Genomic DNA, 18,701 nt, shown 5'->3' with positions numbered 1-18,701 from the left:
GACCTAACAGGCACTTCTGGAGAGCCCAGTTTCTTTCAATAGGAGACAAACTGGCTGCCAGTCTGAGCTGGTTGCTTGAGTGTTACCAAGTGAAAAGGGGTGAAAGAGAATGCCAGTTCTTCCTAATTTGAAATCATTATCTCGTTCACTTGGAAATATAGAACTTCGAGAAAACAGCCTTTTCTTTCCCCTCACCTGCTTCGTTCGAGCCCATATTCTCTCCTACAGAGATAGCCTTCCTTGTTCCAGAGGAGGCTGGACAGGGTTGCCAGGTTGGAGGCAGGGCTTGGCATTCCTTGTGTCGCACTGCACTGTATTCCTTCTCAGCGAAGCGGCGAGCTGTGCCCACAGAGTAGCCCTTCTTCCCAAAGTGACTCATCTATGAATGACTTGGAAAAAATAAAAACGTCAGATCTCCCCCATGAATATCGAGCCAGGTAGCCCGAGTCTGCCCCTTAAATTTGCTCTATTTATCTAAATTCAGATGACTGGGGCTGGAAGCCTCAGTATTCTCCTCTGCAAAGTAGGCATTGGTAACTCCTGTCTTCCAGGTCTGTCATGTGTATCTGGAGTAGACTAGCTGCTCAGAGAGTTATAATTATTGAGAACTGAAGGAGAACATACTGAACCTTTCCAGTAGACTGCCCTTAAGGTCCTTCAAGGGAAAAAGAAAAGCACGTTATAAAAGGTTATTTAAAAATTTTAGTGACTAGACACCTATGAACACAATCCTACGTATCTGCCTTATACATATTATTTATTACCACATGACCAGCCTCACTAGTCCAGATTTTGTGTCATTATTTTTTTTCCTCTTTCTCTGAGTCTTCCTTGAAATTCTGAATTTACAGGATTCACGCACGTAGCAGAAAATCATTCATTATGACCGTTTTTTTCAAGTGGGCAGGGAGTGGCTTTCAGTGGCCAATGATACAGAAAGCTTTCTTCACCCTCTTTTTTTTTTTTTTAAGTCCACACATCTAAATTGAGATCATTTGAAACAAGTCTTGTCACACTGGGCATGTAGCCTAAAAAGAAACACCCCAGGGAGTTTGCGGCCTGGCTTGGGCTCATGTGATGCCGAGAACACCAGATTCTCCCTGCTCACTTGGCATCACAAATTGGCATGGTCATTTGCATAAATGCGTATGTTTTATTCTATAGAATTCTGCCTGAGTTGGGGGAGATTGTAACCCATGACCACCGCTGCTCAAAAACTGAATAGAGTGCTGCTTTTGGACTTAAGAGGTTCAACTAGGGGCCTGCTCCCCTCTAACTTGGAGTCAGATCAGCTGAAATGAGATAATGAATGTGAAAGTGCTTTGTAAACTGTAAAGTGCTGTGCAAGCATTGTAAGGTATGATTAGTTAGCATTCTGCTACCAGTAATCCCAGAAGAACATAGGGGTCTATGACCAGCAGTGCAAATCACAACCCCAATCTAAGCACAGCACACAGGATCCCTTGATTTGGTAACCAAAATACTGCTCTTTCTCCTACTTCGTAGTCATGGTAGTGCCTTTTTTTTTTTTTTTTTTTTAATATGATGTTCTGTTTTCAGTACTGTTCATGGCCTGGTCCTTTGCGAAACACATGGTACAGTGGTTACAAACAGAACCTCAGAGCCAGACTGCCTGAGTTTAAATTTTAATTTCACCACTGGCACGTTGACGTTGGGCAAATTTGTTAACCTGAAACCTAGTTTCCACTCTCTTAAAATGAGGGATGCTAATAACACCACGATTGCAGGGTTAGTATATTGGGTTTAAATGAATTAACACTTAGAAGGAATTCTAGCCCATATTGGGTGCTCAATAATTGTTAGCCACTGTATTTATCATCAATATTGTGCTATTTATTTATTTATTTATTTGAGAGGTGGGGAGGGGCAGAGGGGGAGAGAGAGACCATTTTAAGCAGGTTCCAGCTCAGTGCAGAGCCTGACATGGGGCTCAATCCCATGACCTTGGGATCATGACCTAAGCCAAAATCAAGAGCTAGATGCTCAACCAACTGAGCCACCCAAGCACCCGTGTGCTTTTTAAATAGTGCATTTTTGGAGAGATTAATTCAATGGCCTATGATTTCCATTGGCTATTCTTTATGGCCATAGTCAACCAACATCAGTTGGTTCTTGCCAGATACATTGGCTAAGGAGGCAGGAAAGCACCATTCAGGATTGGCCAGGCAGAACACTGAGGGGTTAGGTGTGCACTTCAAAGGCAGGATTTCATGTTTTAAGAAATAAATTTATTCAGGGAGCAAAGCACCACCAACCACTTCCAAATTCTGTGTGTTAAATTTTTATTGAGAACAATGTCAGCAGTGAGAAGAAGGAATCTTCTGGACATAATTGGTGATTAGTGATTTGATTTTGCAAAAGTCAGATGGAGTGAGGGCCTACTGTAGTCTTAAGATGATGCCCCTGCAGGAGCAGTATGGGGCCGAGCAGCTAACATGGGCTACCAGATCGACCAGGGAACACAATTTCATTGTTCGCTCTACACCTAGTTAGGCTAGTTCAATTCCTTCTTCATTTCTGAGATGAGTTGTCCTTTGAGGATGAAGAATTTACTTTTAACCCTCTCTTAGAAATTGGATACAAAGTAGGTGAGCTTTCTTTAGATATCAAGATACTTTATGAAATGGGAAGAAGAAAATAAATGACAAAAAATGTTTTAACGTTTTATTACTTACAATAATAATTACTTAGAAGCAAGGCTGATCTTCTGAGTAGGGGGAGAGGAGTTTGTGTGAATACCAGATGGCCGCATTTGACCCTATTCCTATCCCACACACCTCCAACAAAAACTAAAACTAAAACTAAACTAAACTAAGTGAAAAGTCCTGATATTCCACCATTAAATTGCATTCAGGGGTTTAAAACTTGGGGCCTTCAACATCTCTTTGAAAATGGAAATGGTGCAAAGTAGTAATTTTTTAGCCATTTTGGCAAAATGTTTTACGACAATTTACTTGACATTTAGCATACGATGAAGAAAAGCTGAGAGGTGGACAGTCACTGGGGTAGAAGATAGAAGACAGAGCTGCTCACGGGAGGGTTCAGGGCAAAACAAGCACTTATGCCTTGGGTCTATCCTGTGAATGGCCATAAACTATTCCAGATGTTTCAGGTTAGCTCAGCTCTGCAGAAAGACCTTCCTCACACTTTGCAATCTGGAACATATACTAGGTTTGCTGTTCCCCCAGCTGCATACATTAGCTTTCCCCCAGCTCAGTTTCTTGGTGCCTCAAATTTTTGCCCTATCACTCAAAAACAAATTGAGTACCTGTTGGGTGTGTTGCTCATGTGCTAAAGGAAAACAAAACAAAACAAAACAAAACAGCTAAAAGCTTTCATTCTTCCCGGTTTTATGAAGAGTTTGGAGGGTCACGCTCAGAGCCATTTAGGGTCCTGCATTGCTGATGCTGATGGGGCCCTGTCAATTACATGAATTTTTAGTCTTGCTAGTAGCTGGCTAAATTCAAGGTTTTAAAACCCACCCTAACTATGCTACAACTCTGGACTAAAATAGTAAACAGATGTCACCTGCACTAATGATGTTGAGAAGACCTTTCACTAACAACACAGCTGTGTGTCTGGAGATGGGGATTTAAAAAAAAAAAAAAACCATTCGGTCTGATCACGTGTAGAGTTCTATTTAATTTTGCTCTGGCAGCCACAAGCAATTAAGTAATGAGAAAGAAGCCGTTCACGACATTATCCTTCGCAAAGAAAACCCTTTCCTGACCCACGAATGTGGCAAAGATCCGCAGTCAGAAGATGAAGTTGTGTGTCGACGGCCTGATCTTGAGAAAGACGATTTTGCTGCAAGGAGAGTGAGGATGAACCAGACAAAGCCACCGGTGCCATTGAACCAGCTCCTCTATGGGCCTTACCGAAAAAAAGAGGCAGAGAAATCAGATAGCAGCAAACAACTCTCAAAGGGAATTTCAGAAAAGAAAAGTCTAGAATATAAAAGGTGTGCACTGTGTGTGTGTGTGTGTGTGTGTGTGTGTGTGTGAGAGAGAGAGAGAGAGAGAGAGAGAAGGGAGTGGGGAGAGAGAGAGAGAGATGGAGCATAATTAAGTGAAGGTGACTTGTGCCATAGCCCCCCATTCCTTTCTTTCCTGCCTCGATGACAAGGAATTGGTAATGGTTGATTTTAAAGTGGAACTCCAAAGATCCAATCTCCCTAAAAGCAGTGGCAGAAAGTAGAATGGCCATGTCCAAACTAGAGCTGAATTTACCAAATAAACTTTGAGTTCCAGTGGACACATCACCACATATGATTGGCATTATTGGCACAAGCAGACATGTGCCATTGGCTCTCAGTGACAGCCACCTCTCACGGCTGCTCCAGTCCATTAACAGGAAGCTGAAAACACTGTTATTCCTTGTCTGTAGGCTCTTCTCTCTGATTAGCTCCTTTTAGATATTGAAAGGGGGAAAATGAGGCTTGCTCTTTCTGCGTCCCAGTGAGATCACTTAGGCATTTAATAATGGAGATTTCTTATTACAAAAAAAAACCTTCTCAAATGTAATATACTTCCATTTGTTCTATTATGGAAATTGTTTTTAAGTGAGTTTTCTTCTCTCAACTTTTTCCCCATCCTCTTAATTCGGGAAAAGAAAATTGTAGCGAAATGGGTTTTGGCTGGTGATTTTCATCCTTGGAGGGATATGATTTTATTTAAGGTGTCACCTTGCTAAATTTCATCCCACAGAGTTGATCATTCTTATATTTTTTCCTTATATCAAAATCAGAGATTTGCATCGTCAAATTGCCATCCTTTGGCCTATCGTTTAAGAGGTTTGTAAATTCTGTTGAACGAAGAATATAAACATCTTAACTGTGGTTTACACGATTCAAATGGTTCTTTGGACAGAGTCACTAAGCTCAGTGGAGTTGTTAGTGTTGTCGTTGTTATTGTTGCCACTGCTGTTGTTCTGGGAGGTACCAGATACAAAGTGCATGGAAGATCCTCAGATGTAGAACAGGGTTTAGAGCACAGAGGCCCTGGCATGGTTTTTTTAGGACACATTATAGCTTCAGGAGTCTCTGGCCCTGTGCCGTTCCTGTTGGCATGCCTTGTAACAAACCATTCTAGGAGGGCCTTGTGGGAGGGATCAGTTGTTGCACATGAAAAAAGGACTTCTAGACAACGGGCTGGCACCAAGGCACATTGATGGTGATCAGCAACTTGAGTTAGGAAAAGGAATAGCTTTTGTATCTCCTTTTTTTCCTTTCTCCTGCATGCAATTTTAATTCCTGCTATTTCCAGCCTCATTTGTCTGTTGTCACCTGACTCTGTGTTTGGGGACACAGCTCTGAGTCTGGGATGGCCCATGACCTCTTGTGAGAGCATCAAAGAACAGATGAAAGAAGATAAGGCCCCTCGTGGCTCTCGGCTCTGCCCTTCCTTCATTCCCTTTCCCAAACTAAAAGTAAACATCCTACTTGCAGAGGCTTTGCAAATACACTGTGTCATCCAGGTAACAAGAGACTACCTCACAGTTTTCTCGCTTGGATGATATATTTTTTAAAAAAAATAAATAGTCCTATTTATGTAGGTTTTTGAGATTTTCTATCTCAAGAGGCATATTTAATTGGAAATTGATCTTTAATGCCATAGAATGTTAATGCACGGGGATGTCACAGCTTCTTTGATGTAGATTACAGCATTGTCGGCATTAGCCACCTGACATCCACTTCTTAGGAGAACAATTGAAAATATCAGTGTTAACATCAATAAAGATGACTTATTAGCACAAGAGACAAATGGATATTGGCTCTGTAGGTCCAGATAAATGGGATACACTGTTTATTCTTCAGGTTTACATCACCCAAATCCAACCGGTGCTATCGGGGACCAGAGGCTGAGTTTGAACATAAAAACTTTCTGTTCTGAATTGACTTCAATGTACTTTCTGGCAGTTGTGTGTTTACGGTTGAGATGTTTAACATGTGAATGACGTTCCAGCTATCTCCGAACTAATCCTAGCATTTGGATCATGCAGAGCTCGTTACTAACATTTTACTGGTGCTGTAAAAGACATTCCAAAAGGGCTCAGGGATTCAATCAGAAAACTTGAATTCATTATAGTAACTTGAATAGTGTGGGAATTGGGCATCATTACTCTCAAACCGAAATCTCATTACCATTCTTAATAGTCTTTCAGCAAGCCCTGGCTTCTCTTCCTAAACTAAACTTGAGACTGTCATCGGGTGGGAAAACTTCATCTCATTGGAGTGTCAGGAGGGCAGTATAGGCAAAGGGAATCAAGACTCCAATTGATTCCATATTTTTTGAGAAAGGGAAAGTTGCTTCCATCATTTCCTTCTGTCCTTAGCCTCTGAAGTTCCTTGCTTGACATTGCTCTTTGTCTGTTCCCCTTCCTTGAACCTGTTTTTTCCAATGATATGGGGGTCCGGATAAAATTGACAGAAACCAGGGCCAAATAGAAGAAACGAAGTCAATAGTGACCTGTGTTACTCGGACTCAGGAGAGCGAACCTGCAGAAGGAGTGAGGAGGGTGCCAGATCTTTACAAGGATGACCTGGCTCAGCGGAGAATTCAGGGCCACCTTGCCCCTCACCGAGAGGCTCCAAGATTTGTCACAGTCTCCAATATAACAGAGGCTGACTTGGAGACATGGGAGAGACTGAAAGTGTCAGGAAAGACAAGGTGTGTCATTTTTTCCCCTGGTTTTCCCCTGGCAGTAGTATTATTGAACTTTGAAGGAATCAAATGCTTATCCTTCTATCATTTTATATTCTCAGGGCTAGAAAAACAAAAGCTCTCAAAACACTGTATATTCTGCGTGAGTTGAAAGTTATTAATACTAAAATTTACGAGCCACTGGATGGAAAACATCCTCTTTAATCGAACCAGCTACTGTGAATGGTTATGTGGATAGGCTTGTTTACTGTAAGCAATTTAGACTTGAGTTTTAGCTAATGTTAGTTATTTCATTGTACCTAAGATTTTTTTTTTAATTTTAAAAATATTTTATTTATTTTTGAGAGAGAGGGAGACAGAGCGCGAGCGGGGAGGGGCAGAGAGAGAGGGAGACACAGAATCTGAAGCAGGCTCCAGGCTCTGAGCTGTCAGCACAGAGCCTGACATGGGGCTTAAACTCACGAACTGCGAGACCATGACCTGAGCCGAAGTCAGATGCTTAACAGACTGAGCCACCCAGGTACCCCCATCGTATCTCTGATTTTCTCATGCCATCATTTATGATGTTGGAAGTGATATTTTGAAAGCCGTAGAAACTTCAAGCACTATTACCTAGGCAAGACAATGATCATTTCTTCATTTGATTGATTAGTGGAAAATCAATTCTGCTGTAGCCATAGAAGTGTTTTTCATAAATCTAATATTTAAGAAAAAGAGCTCTTACTCATTTGTACTTGCCTTAGAAATCTTTGGAACTCATTTCTGGTTCTGACTAGGGATGGAGATGTTGAGCACATCTGTGCCCCTGAGCCTTCACCAGAAATTAAAGCAGAAACTGCCATTCGTGATGACTTTGCCAGCCGCAGAGCAAGGGCCTATGAGAAAGCTTCCAGCCCCAGGCAAAAGTTTGTGCACTTTGGACCCGTGACAGAGATAGATCAGCAGAAGTGGAAGCGACTCAGCATCGGCAAGGCTGGGCCTAGGGAGGATGTAGAAGAAGTCATGGGTCACGGCAGCAAGATTGAAATGAACTCTGTCACCCCAGCCTCAGCGGCCACGTCCGGTTTACAAAAAGACCGAACGCTTAATCCACAAAATGACTGCAGGTATTTCTCGCTATCCATGTGCAAGATCTGCATGGGAATCACTGCTGCTTTTAAAGAGCCTGCTGAAGCACATTAAAGAAGCCTCCGGAGATCACGTAGTTTTAACAGGCTCTTTTGCTGGTTGGCAGAGAAGTAACGTTAGCGGGTCGCCCTAGGGAGGCGCATGTATGTGAACGTTAATGGCAGGCGTCCATTTTGATTCTGTTGTCACCAGAATCACTGCCTGGGAATGCCAGTAATCTTGGCGAATGACCCTTTTTCCCTCGGCTGCATTAAGCACTATTTTATTAGTTGGAAATATTGAATGAACTAGATGGAATGTTTTAATGATATCCCTAGTGTTTCTTCTAAAGATCTATGGATAAAAATCAGGTTTATCTAAAACCTCCCTGTTTCTTATCCCATGGAGGGAGGAAAAAATAGTTATTAATATCGTTAAGTCCAAATCTGGACAAAGAAGGAGACAAAAAGAAAGTAAAGGTCTCTTCCCTCCGCTACTTAAAAAAAAAAAAAAAAAAAAAAAAAAAAAACTATAATAAATCGTGAATGGAAAAAGACTTCTCTCTTGGGGTTTCTATGAGTGAAGAATTTCCTTGGCTGAATCACCATCCACATTTGTGAGGGATCACCTGGGTAAAGCCCTCATAGGCCCGCCACCAGTTCTCATCCTCACTGGAGGCCTTCCAGCTTTGAATTACCAAGCCCTCTTTTGGGGGTTCAAGTTCAGGGGGCTGGTCTCCCTTCCAGGAAGCAGGTATAGCGGGTTTTTAGGACTCTGGATTCTCTTGGGAACCTCCATTCCACCTGCATGGTGGGAGCGAAGTAAGGCTATCCGTGGCAGCAGGAAATGCTCAAGATACCTTCCTCGTGTCTTGGCCTTGCAATCCAAAGGAAACAGTGAAGGGTCCATGACATACAGAGGGGTATCTTTGGTCCAGTAGTGTAGCCGACACCATGGAGGATAGCAGACTGTAGATATACATAACCCTAGTAGACCAGAAATACATAGTTGGTATTTCAGAGGCTGATAGGGACCTGGGGTGGAGGAGGTGGGGATGAGACATTAGTAAGAAATGCATTGTTGAGTCCTTGACTACTGAGGGACCCATCGTCCAGGGTCATGCCAGCCTTTTTTTGACCTATCCCAGGCCCTCGCTGGGGTTCACATTCCATTATCTCCATCTGAGTATGTCATCCTTACTAACCAGCTTCCGGAATGAGAGCAATGAACTCTCTTAATCTCTCAGTCTCAACAACTTTCGTTGTGTCCTTTCTTAATTCTTTTTCCTCTTCTCTCTTGCCGCCACTGTTACTTGATTATCAACAGAATAGTGGATTCTGGTGTAGATGACCATTGCAAAAGGGTCTCGCGGCTGGCTCCTGTGCTGGAGACCCAGGAGGAGCATGCCTGCAGTTTGGGCGAGTGCCCAAGAACAGAGGAAGGTGAGGAGGACTTTCTCTCCCTTCCCAGGAGGTGAAGGATGACAGGTGGGGGTCAAGGCCTCTGGTGTGAATTCTTCCCTAGCAGTAAAGCCGTCCTCTCTGGCTTTAGTTACATGCAAACAGCTGCCGCAGGATGGCAAAGAGGAGAAAGAAGGAGCCACTCAAAGGGATTCTGAGACGCTGCCAAGGGCTGAAAGATCAGAGGAGAGCGGCCAGCCACTGTGAGCGCTTGCCTGCATTCCAGGGTGTGCTGCCTCTGCTGTGTGTGGCTGTTGTGTTCTCAGAAAACAGCTTAGAGCCACAGTATGCACTTGATGACTGATGTGGCGTGGAGTTAAGTCTCTTAAAAGAATGCACCCATCCCAGGGTCAGAGTCCTGCTTTCAGTGCCCTCTCCGGGTAGAGACTTGAGCCTTTGCATGTGGTTGGGTGCTGGCCAAATTTCATTCTCAGGAATCGTGAAAATCGGAAAGGGAAACCCATTCCTGTGTAAGTACCAGTTGCATGATGGAGGTCCACGGTATTAATACTCAGTTGCTATGTGTGCTGCTGCCTCCATGGACATTGGCTTCTTCTGTTTTGGGTTAATGCCAGTGAGGAATGCTACTGAAAACATCTTTAGCAATAAGTGGCCTTTGACTGGCTGGCCTGAATGTTGCCCTAGTTCTTGTCCCTCAGCCGCTGAATGCAAGGCTTCAGGGACAGAAGAGAGCTCGGAGAAGATGACAGCTCCTGCCTGGAGTGGCAGGGGACTGAAAGGCCAAGGAAAGTTGTATGATTCACAAAAAGATGACATGATGGTCAGGAGAACCGGGACATCTCTTAGACGCACTGGATCCAACGCAAACCAGTTCCTCCCAGTTCCATTTGCAAAGCAACAGGATGTGGAGGAATCTGCCAAAGGTCCGCCAATGAAAGATAAGAGGTCAGAAGACTATCCTGAGCCTTTGTGATTTGTTTCTCTAGTCTGAGCCTTCATGGATGCTTTGAGTATGTTATTAACACATTATGGTACTTACCCACTATTGCTTGCAGAAATGGCCCAGGCTGCCAAGACTTTTTTTTTCTTCCTTTTTTTGCATATAAGCAGGTATGGAAAAAATATCCAGTTGCAAGTTTTCCTGTTCAACATTTTTTCTGACTCTCATCTCGTGGGCAACCTAAATGGGTAACTCTTTTATTTCTTATTAGTGCATGTAGGAGCCCTCAGGTAAACGAATTGACCTTCTTTCTGACCTACTTAATTTCATTTTGATTCCTGGGGGGGTCTTCAGGTCCAAAGAAGATGTATACCACTTAGCAGTTTGTAATTTAATTTAATTTCAACATTAGCAAACACTCAGTGCTTTCTAGAGGTAAGATTTCTTCTATTCCATGCCATGACTTGATTTAAAAGGAAGAGTAAAGAAATAATCTGGGGTTTATGGTGAAAGGCCTATACATCGAAGCCTCTGTGGCTATTTAGTAAGAGTGATACCTTTTTGTTAAAAGTGTGGTCTGCCAGACCTGTGTAGGGTAAAGGAGTGAGGAGTGTTTTGCATAATTATATGATCCACTATAGGGACGCCTGGATGGCTCCGTTAATTGTCCGACTCGGTTTTGACTCAGGTCATGATCTCACCGTTTCATGAGTTCGAGCCCTGCATTGAGCTCTGTGCTGGCAGCATGGAGCTTGCTTGGGATTCTCTCTCTCTGCCCCTCCCCTACTTGCATTGTCTCTGTCTCTCTCAAGTAAACATATAAACTTAAAAAAAAAAAAAAGATCCACTATAAAACAGGAATGATGGAGTTCTGCTTCACGAAGGACCTTGAAGGGAGCGCGGCAGAAGGTAGGATGGGGAGCAGGGAAAATCTCAAGTAACATCCACATTTTTAAGTTAATATCCTAGCTATCTTTATAACCTGGATCTAACCTCTGCTTTACATTCCTCTGAATCATACTAGTACTAGAGGAGAGCCTTCTTGAAACATTGGTTTCAGGAAGCAAGGGTAATATTCGTAATATTTGTGGCCCCGTCAAAGTGTGTCTGTTCCCTCCAGCTTGCCTTCTCCTGGCAATTCACAGGTAGGGTGACGTAGAAGGAAGCGAGTGCGTGGATCACACGCAGATCCCGGGTGGTCAAGGCCAGTCAGGGCTGGTTAGTGACGGAGGGACTGACTGGGCTGCCCGGTCCACCGCACTCACTCACTTTCCAGACGCCCTGACACAGTGCAGCCAGGGATTATGGGCGCTGCTGTAAAGCCAGTTAGAGCGAAAGGGAGGAAGGACGCAAAGCCCGTGGCCGCCTACTAGACACTTTCCAGGTGTTTTCCCATTTATTTAGTCCTCACACAGCCTTTGGGAGGAAGAATTTTCATCTGTATCTTGCAGTTAGGAAACCGAGGTCCACATCCGCACAGCTGTAAGTACAGTTCCAACATTCAAACCCAGCTCTGCCTGAGCTGAGCGGAAAGCCAGTGCCCCTCCTCCCCCCACTGCCCAGCGCATGGAGGAAGCTGTGAAAGCCTGATGAATTGCCTGTCACTTTTATCTGCCCCCCTATTTGTGATTCAGAGAAAGTCCTCTTTCTATTCAAACAAGAATGAATGGCTAGTTTGAGCAGAAGGAGATATGGTCAGATTAACTGTGTGACACAGTTGTGTGACTGAGTAAGCATTCACTTTGGGAACTCATGTTTCTTTTCCACAAGTATTTATTGAGTAATCACTATGTGTAAAACACTGGTCTGGGTGCTAGGGTAGGGGATAATTTTAAATGGGCAGGAAACCCGTTCTTCCCTCGCACTTCAAATGAAGCATATGCCGGTTCACAATAAGGAAGTTTATAACTAGCCAATTATTGATCCTGAAATGCTTTGTTAGTGCTGAAAGTTACATACATGCAATCAATAGATGCATAGAATATTCTCTTTATCTTTCTGAATATCCCTACCCTCACAATTAAAGTTTATTCGTTGCCTTTTTCTTTCTTTCTTTCTTTTTTTTCTTTTTGGTGGGATGCTTATACCAACTGATTTGTCTGGCCAATTTTGTACCTATTGACTCACCTACTTTGCATTTAAAAAAAAGAAAACCTCTTTATTAGTGATTTTTTAACTTACCTGTACTTTTCGGTTTCCCATAGGACAACTGAGAAAGCCATTTGCAGCCCAAGCTTAATTATCTTTTCCTTAACTGCAAAGGCAGTTCTGCTTAAATTGATGCCCTCTTAAAACTAATAAGTTAGTCTGAGAGGAAATTCCTTAAACCCATAAGTATAGAGTAAAGGGCTAAATGAACATTATCTTTAGGAACTGCACTATTCTTTTCAGTTTCCAGAGTATTCAATAAATAGTTGTCGAAGTCCTAGTCTGGTCACCATCAGGGAACCCAAAAAGAAAAATCCCTGCCCTCATGGAGCTTACATTTTAGTGTAAATCTACATTTGTTGACAGAGATTTCCATGAAATGCTGTTAAATATTTTGTGTAGAAGCAGTTTAAATTCAAATATATCCTACAAGTGGGGTGCCTGGGTGGCATAGTCGACTGAGTGTCCAACTCTTGATTTTGGCTCAGGTCATGATCCCAAGGTCATGGGATTGAGCCCCATGTTGGGTTCCATGCTCAGCATGGAGCCTGCTTGGGATTCTCTCCTTCTGCCCTTCTCCACTGTTCTTGTGCACCCTCTCTCTCTCTCTCTTAAAAAAAAGAGAAAAATAAAAATTGGGGCACCTGAGTGGCTCAGTTGGTTAAGCATCCAACTTTAGCTCGAGTCATGATCTCATAGTTTGTGAGTTTGGGCCCCACATCATCAGGCTTTCTGCTCTTAATGTACAGCTGGCTTGGGATCCTCGGTTCCTCTTTCTCTCTGCCCCTCCCCCACACCTCCTCAAAACTAAAGATATTTTTAAAAAAGAAAATATATCCTACATACAGCGTACATATAGCTGAATCTCATCAACAAAATGTGTTAAAGAAGCCAAACTCAAAAGGATACATACTATATGGGTCCATTTATACAGCAGAAAACACTTGATACTAATCTCTGGGTATATACGGTTTGTGTAGATTCACTAAGGAATGTGTGTATGGTAGGCGCACTTTCTGCAGCATATATTATACTTCAATAAAACATTAAGAGAAATCTTCAGATAGAAACACAAAAACACATGCTAACTATTAATTGATTATTTCTAAGTTAACTAGGCATAACTTCTCTGCTCTCTTCCATAGATAATTTAGAAAACACTGTATTTGCATAAGCCTGTTCCAACAGGCCTATTAATTAACTGGGAAGCATAGATCCAGTCTTCAGAATGAACACCGCTGATGCACTCTCTCATTATGGAGGAATCCACTGGTCATCTGTTTCAATGTAGTAGTATTTTAGAAACTTGAGGGTATTAGGTTAAACTTTAGCTCCTTCTGAAACTATCCCCTGGAGAAACAGAAAATGAGTCTTACTACCAGAAGAGAAATATCCACAAACCTTTTGGCCATTTTAACAGAAACTTTGGGTTTTGCACTGGTGTCGTCGCCTTCACTGTAAATGAAAACAATTGTTAATGAATGCAGACTGTTCTAGAATGGTAAGAGCAGATAAGAGAGAAGGATGTGTGCGTGCTCCCATGAATTCCAGGGTGTTTTCCCTAAGATTATAGGAAGAGATCTTTAGAAATTTTCCCCCATAAACTGTTATGAAACTGAACATGAGACTAGATAATTTTTGCTAAAAACCCCAAAATTTAATTTGCTGGAAACTGAAAGCAGGACATTGTTTTCTTTACCCAAATAATTCTTTGTCCACCATCAGAGTGCAGAAATGCTTTTGGGGCATAGGTAAGAACCTTCTCTTAAAATCTCCCTTTGCTGAGGAGATAGTGATTTGTGGAAGCCGCTTTTTTAAAATGTGCTTTAAAATATGCCCTATAATGTCCTCATATCTTTTTTCTAATTTAACCTTTTTCCTTGCTTTAGCAAACACATTAAAATCGAAAGTGTCTATACTGTAGAAGGTACAACTGTGTAGACTTAAATAATCAGAAGAATATAGAAGATTTAAAAAAAAAAAAACATTGGTTTTTCAAGTTATGGAATATTATCCAAGCCTGGTTTTGATTAAGGCTGCCAGTTTTCTAGGAATTGTGGTTTTTGTCAAATGCATGCGGAAGGCACTGATTGGGGTTCTGGTTGGAGTTCTGGTTTGCTTTCAGAAAAGTGCAGAAACACTCTTTGATGTCATTTGTGCAAATGCATTAACACATCAGGGAAAGGGTCAGTAAGCGTGTGCTTCTATGTTGGGTGTCCATTACAGCCGTTACTGCAGAACATAAAGGCATGAAGAGCTTAACTGTTTGTGAACAACCATAATACAGGTTTTGTTTTGTTTCTTTTTAAACTGCCTTCTCTAAACATTGTGGGTTGCACCTAAGCCTTTTTGTGTTTGTATTGAACAGCTTCTTTTTTGTGGGTAGCATGGGGATTATTTTCATTTCTCCTCTGTGTTTTAATACACAGTTTGCATTCTTTAGAAATGCCAAGACTTTTCTTTCCTTTTCTGTAGCTCATGAATATTGCTAATTGTATAATGACACTTCTCTTCCAGTGTGATCAGCAAAAAAGGTTTGGCGTGCCAATATTTCACCAGTAGTGTTTGTTTCCAGCTTGGTTACAGTGTTTACCTTCTGTCATGCCCATCCTCTAATTGTGTATTTGGTCTTGTAGATACGGTCCGAGAACTCCTGTGTCTGATGACGCAGAGTAAGTTGTCTTGTGTTTATAGGAATACATTAATTATTAGCTTAAACTGCATGCTTCCGGTACTCACTACTAATTGAAACGCCATTGATGCAACAGTGAACTGAACAGCTAACTGACTCATGCAGCCTCAGAAAAGCACTTGAACTTGGAATGCAGAACATATGTTCTGTGCAGGACAGATGAATGAAGGAGTAACAAGCATGATTCTAATATGCAGCTGCTGCTTAAACTTAACATTTGCTTTTCCTAGACGTGGCACGGTGAGGTTTTTCTTCTTACGGTTTGGATGTTGGTAGCCCTTCTGAACCACAGACTTATTCTGCGTTTTGCATTTAATTCTTGATATGTTAGGACTTGGAGTTAACAATGGAGCAGTCATTCTTATAGCCATATTTTTCTGAACGAAGAAAACAAATCGTAAGCCACTAATTATAGATTCAGAAGCCCAAGTTCCTCCCGGGTTGGAGTAATATAAACTGTGGGGTGCTCACGACCAGGACGTCGGGGTTATATTCCAGTTCTGTGGCATAGCAAGGGGTCAACATGTCAAACACGACGTGGGCTTCCTCTCCCTGCCGCTTAGTGCCGGTCTTCTCAGAGATTCATTCCCCACCTCCGCCTCACGTCCAAATTTGAGAAGAAGCCAACACTCTCCCGCTTGTGACCGCATTCACTCCGTTTCAAAAATGGATTTCCCATCTGCAGAGCATTCTGAAATAGATATCTAAGGCAAAAGTTTTCTTTGTAGAATGCTAGCTTTCTCAGATTTGAGTAATTTGTGTTTTAAGAATCACAACATCAGTGGCCTGCTGAGACTGATGTCTCCTCTGTGAGAGGCATTCTGTGCCCTCACGGGAGTCTGAGCCATGGGAGAAGCAAACGCTGGCCTAAGACATTTAAGTCTTGGCCTTAAAGACTTAAATGGCCTTAAGTCTTGGCCTTTAAGTCACCAAGTGAGGAGTCTAAATAAGAATGTAAAACACAAAAACCATTGCCACCAACGATAATGAGATTGGGCCAAAAAACTACTGTTTTGAGTACCTGTTCCATGTCTGTGTTCAACACATCAGCTTGGTTTGTACTCCCAGCACTAAGCTGTCTGACTCCGGTGCCAGGATATGATCCCAACGTGCGCTCTACGATTGCTCTGCGGCTGATGTGCAGAACAGTCATGTCTCAAAACCAAGTTCAGCCTGAGCCTGACTGATTGCACGGAGTTAAGTAGTCTATAAAATTGAGCCCTGGTTATTACTTTTAAAATCTGCAGTGGCAATATGTAACATTCACTGAAAGGTGGATTACCTAAGATTGATAGGTAAAACACTACTTTGATATGGTTAGCAAAAACATTTTGAGGGAATGGATTTATTCTTCATCAATGCAAAGCCATCATGCACTTTACCTAAGACGGATCTCTGGGAAATCCCAAAAGGTGGAAGAAAGGAAGGTACGTTAAAGTGCGTTTGAATCTTGCCCGTACCTGAATGTGAAATCTCACCGACAGGGAAAGTTAACGATCTTTAAAAGGGGTGGAGGTGGGGACTCCCTTCTCTGCTCTAAATTTACAAAAAGCAGCCTCCTGGAGTAAGAAGCATAAAAACTTCTTTTCCAGAGGTCTTATCTAGGAGTATACAAAGTGCTGAATTTCCTTCTTGGAAGTAGACACAACTTAACATGAAACCATGCGGGGAGCCAAATGCAAAGTTTATATTGGGAGTTTAGTTTTTAAATAGAAATTAATATATGTTTAGTTTATTCCCCAACTATCTCCCTCCTTCAACATCTTTAAGGGCAATTATTGGCACAGGCTCTATGTATTCAGAATTGACACATTCTTCAAATACAGCCCAATCAAAAAAAGATGTGCCCTTTAAGGAAAATGCAGGTCAGGGGCAGACCTACCACACAGGCAAACAGAGATTTCCGCCTCCTGGCAAGCCAAGAATGTTTCCATAGATGTAGTTTCACCTTCTTGCCCTTTTCTTCATTTGCACACTCCTCCTCTCCCAAGGCTCTCCCCACCAACGGAGCGAGTGTACCGTGAGAGCCGTAGACTATTTTATTCCTAATTTGCTCACCGTAGACCTGGCCCAGAAACCATTTTCCAGGCTCCCCTTGAGGTGATTTAATCCTGGTCCTCAAAAATGCCAACCTACCACCAGGAGAGACTTCGGGGCTCTGTAGCCAGGGACCCTTGTCCCAACAGCACAAGGCTGAGAAGCACTGTTTGAGTGCAAGTCACATTAATATGAATATTCTGGAACCTGGGCTCCTCCAGGATCCCCTACCCTGTCCCTAGACATACACTTCTTCATTTTGGAGGCTGAGTCCAACCTCTGAGCTGAGGAACATTTTCTGAATGGTGACTCAGCCCATTTTCTGTCTAGTATTATCAATTTTCAAGTTGCTTAGTTCCTTTTTTTGAAATAGCATAGAGATATTGCTCATAGTTCAGTTATTTTATTTTATTTTGGCCAGTTTGCTGGTATTTCTTTTAAAATAAATAAATAAATAAGCCCCTCTGGGGGGAAATAGTGCTTCCTGATATATGAGAGGGCAACCAAGAGTTTCTCTTTTGACTTCACTAACCAGCTTTTGGCCGCATTGGGGCTGAGATAATTAGAACTTCATGGTGGGAGCAGAGATAGGAATCCTGGACAAAAGAGGCAATTCTCAAGGCCTTTTGCTCCCATTCTCTTCCAAGTGACATAACCGAATCCCAAATATTAGAGAAGACTGCCTTTTTTTCCTGAGGTTCTAGAAGAAGACCTGGCTCTATGGCTTCTGCCCTTTAGAAATGGTAGATAGCGAAGTTGAAAACGGGGCCTCCTTTCTAACCCACAGCCTGCCAACGACTTCGATTAAAAGAGAGCCCCGTTTAGAGAGGTTTTTATCTTCCACAGTCTTCGTGAAGACTGTAAATTGCCTTTAAAGATGAACTGACTAAATTGGATCTATTTAAGGTTAAGGGTTTTTTGGTTTTTTTTTTTTTTTTTTTTTTTTTTTTTTTTTTAACTGAGAGGAGAAATGGGATGAGTTTCAGTCTCTTTCTACAAAGCCTCCTTAAGTGAATTTTCATCCCTGGAGTTTAAAAAAACGTGAGGTTAGACTTTTCAGCCTACCTCTGCAAATTCCTAAATCTTTCTTAAACAACATTGATAAGTAGTGTAAAATGGATGAAAAAATCACAGCCCCTTCCCCCTTTGAGGACTGCAGTTTAGCTTTTTGGGAGACATGGCTGCCATAGTCCGCATCATCCTCTGAGTATGTAGAGGCATCTTCACATGGTGGTTTGTCATATTTGTGCTAATAGAAACCTCAGGTGAAAGTCCTTCTATGCAGTCAGAGTATTCGAATACTTGTGGGGAAGACAGAGTCCAAGTACAATCTTCAGTTTTAGCTCTCTTAGGTCAGATTTAAATTGTCCAACATCTAGAGAGAGGGAAGAGGCACCCAACAGATCCACGCAGATTCATTTTGAATGTGGGCAGCCATTGCATTGAGGATACGTCTTCCCCTTCCAGAGAGCTGTCTGCCAAGGAACCCACTGGCAGCCAGTGATGCCGAAGCTGTTCATTGTCCGGCCGTGGGGATAACTATTTTGGACATCACTGATGATGTGTAGAATTAACTGGTGTCTAAGTGCATGGCTTTTCTTTTTCTTTGTGTTACGCTGGCTTCGAAAATGGACTATCATAGTCTTCTGTTCTTAGAGTTGAACAGTGAACCT

General features: G+C 42.3%; 1 protein-coding gene across 13 annotated transcripts in view; it reads left to right on the top strand.

The window, feature by feature from the left end:
• The window catches only part of LIMCH1 (LIM and calponin homology domains 1), a 327,254-nt gene that overhangs the window by 248,006 nt on the left and 60,547 nt on the right, over positions 1-18,701 (top strand). For 7 of the 13 annotated variants that reach the window (XM_019413358.2, XM_019413321.2, XM_019413347.2 and 4 more), the window contains one exon: positions 14,936-14,971. The exons of 5 other annotated variants lie outside the window; for them this stretch is intronic. In XM_019413358.2, the coding sequence (XP_019268903.1) occupies positions 14,936-14,971 (36 nt within the window). Of the gene's footprint in view, positions 1-3,679; positions 3,983-6,449; positions 6,690-7,459; positions 7,790-9,116; positions 9,233-9,341; positions 9,454-9,895; positions 10,157-14,935; positions 14,972-18,701 lie in introns of all 13 variants that reach the window. One more of the 13 variants, XM_019413301.2, reaches the window with a different exon arrangement.

This window comes from Panthera pardus, unplaced genomic scaffold, assembly GCF_024362965.1.
Source record: "Panthera pardus isolate Hobbes unplaced genomic scaffold, ASM2436296v1 HiC_scaffold_13, whole genome shotgun sequence".
NCBI classification, from domain to species: Eukaryota; Metazoa; Chordata; class Mammalia; order Carnivora; family Felidae; genus Panthera; species Panthera pardus.
This window is presented reverse-complemented; position numbering and strand designations above follow the sequence as displayed.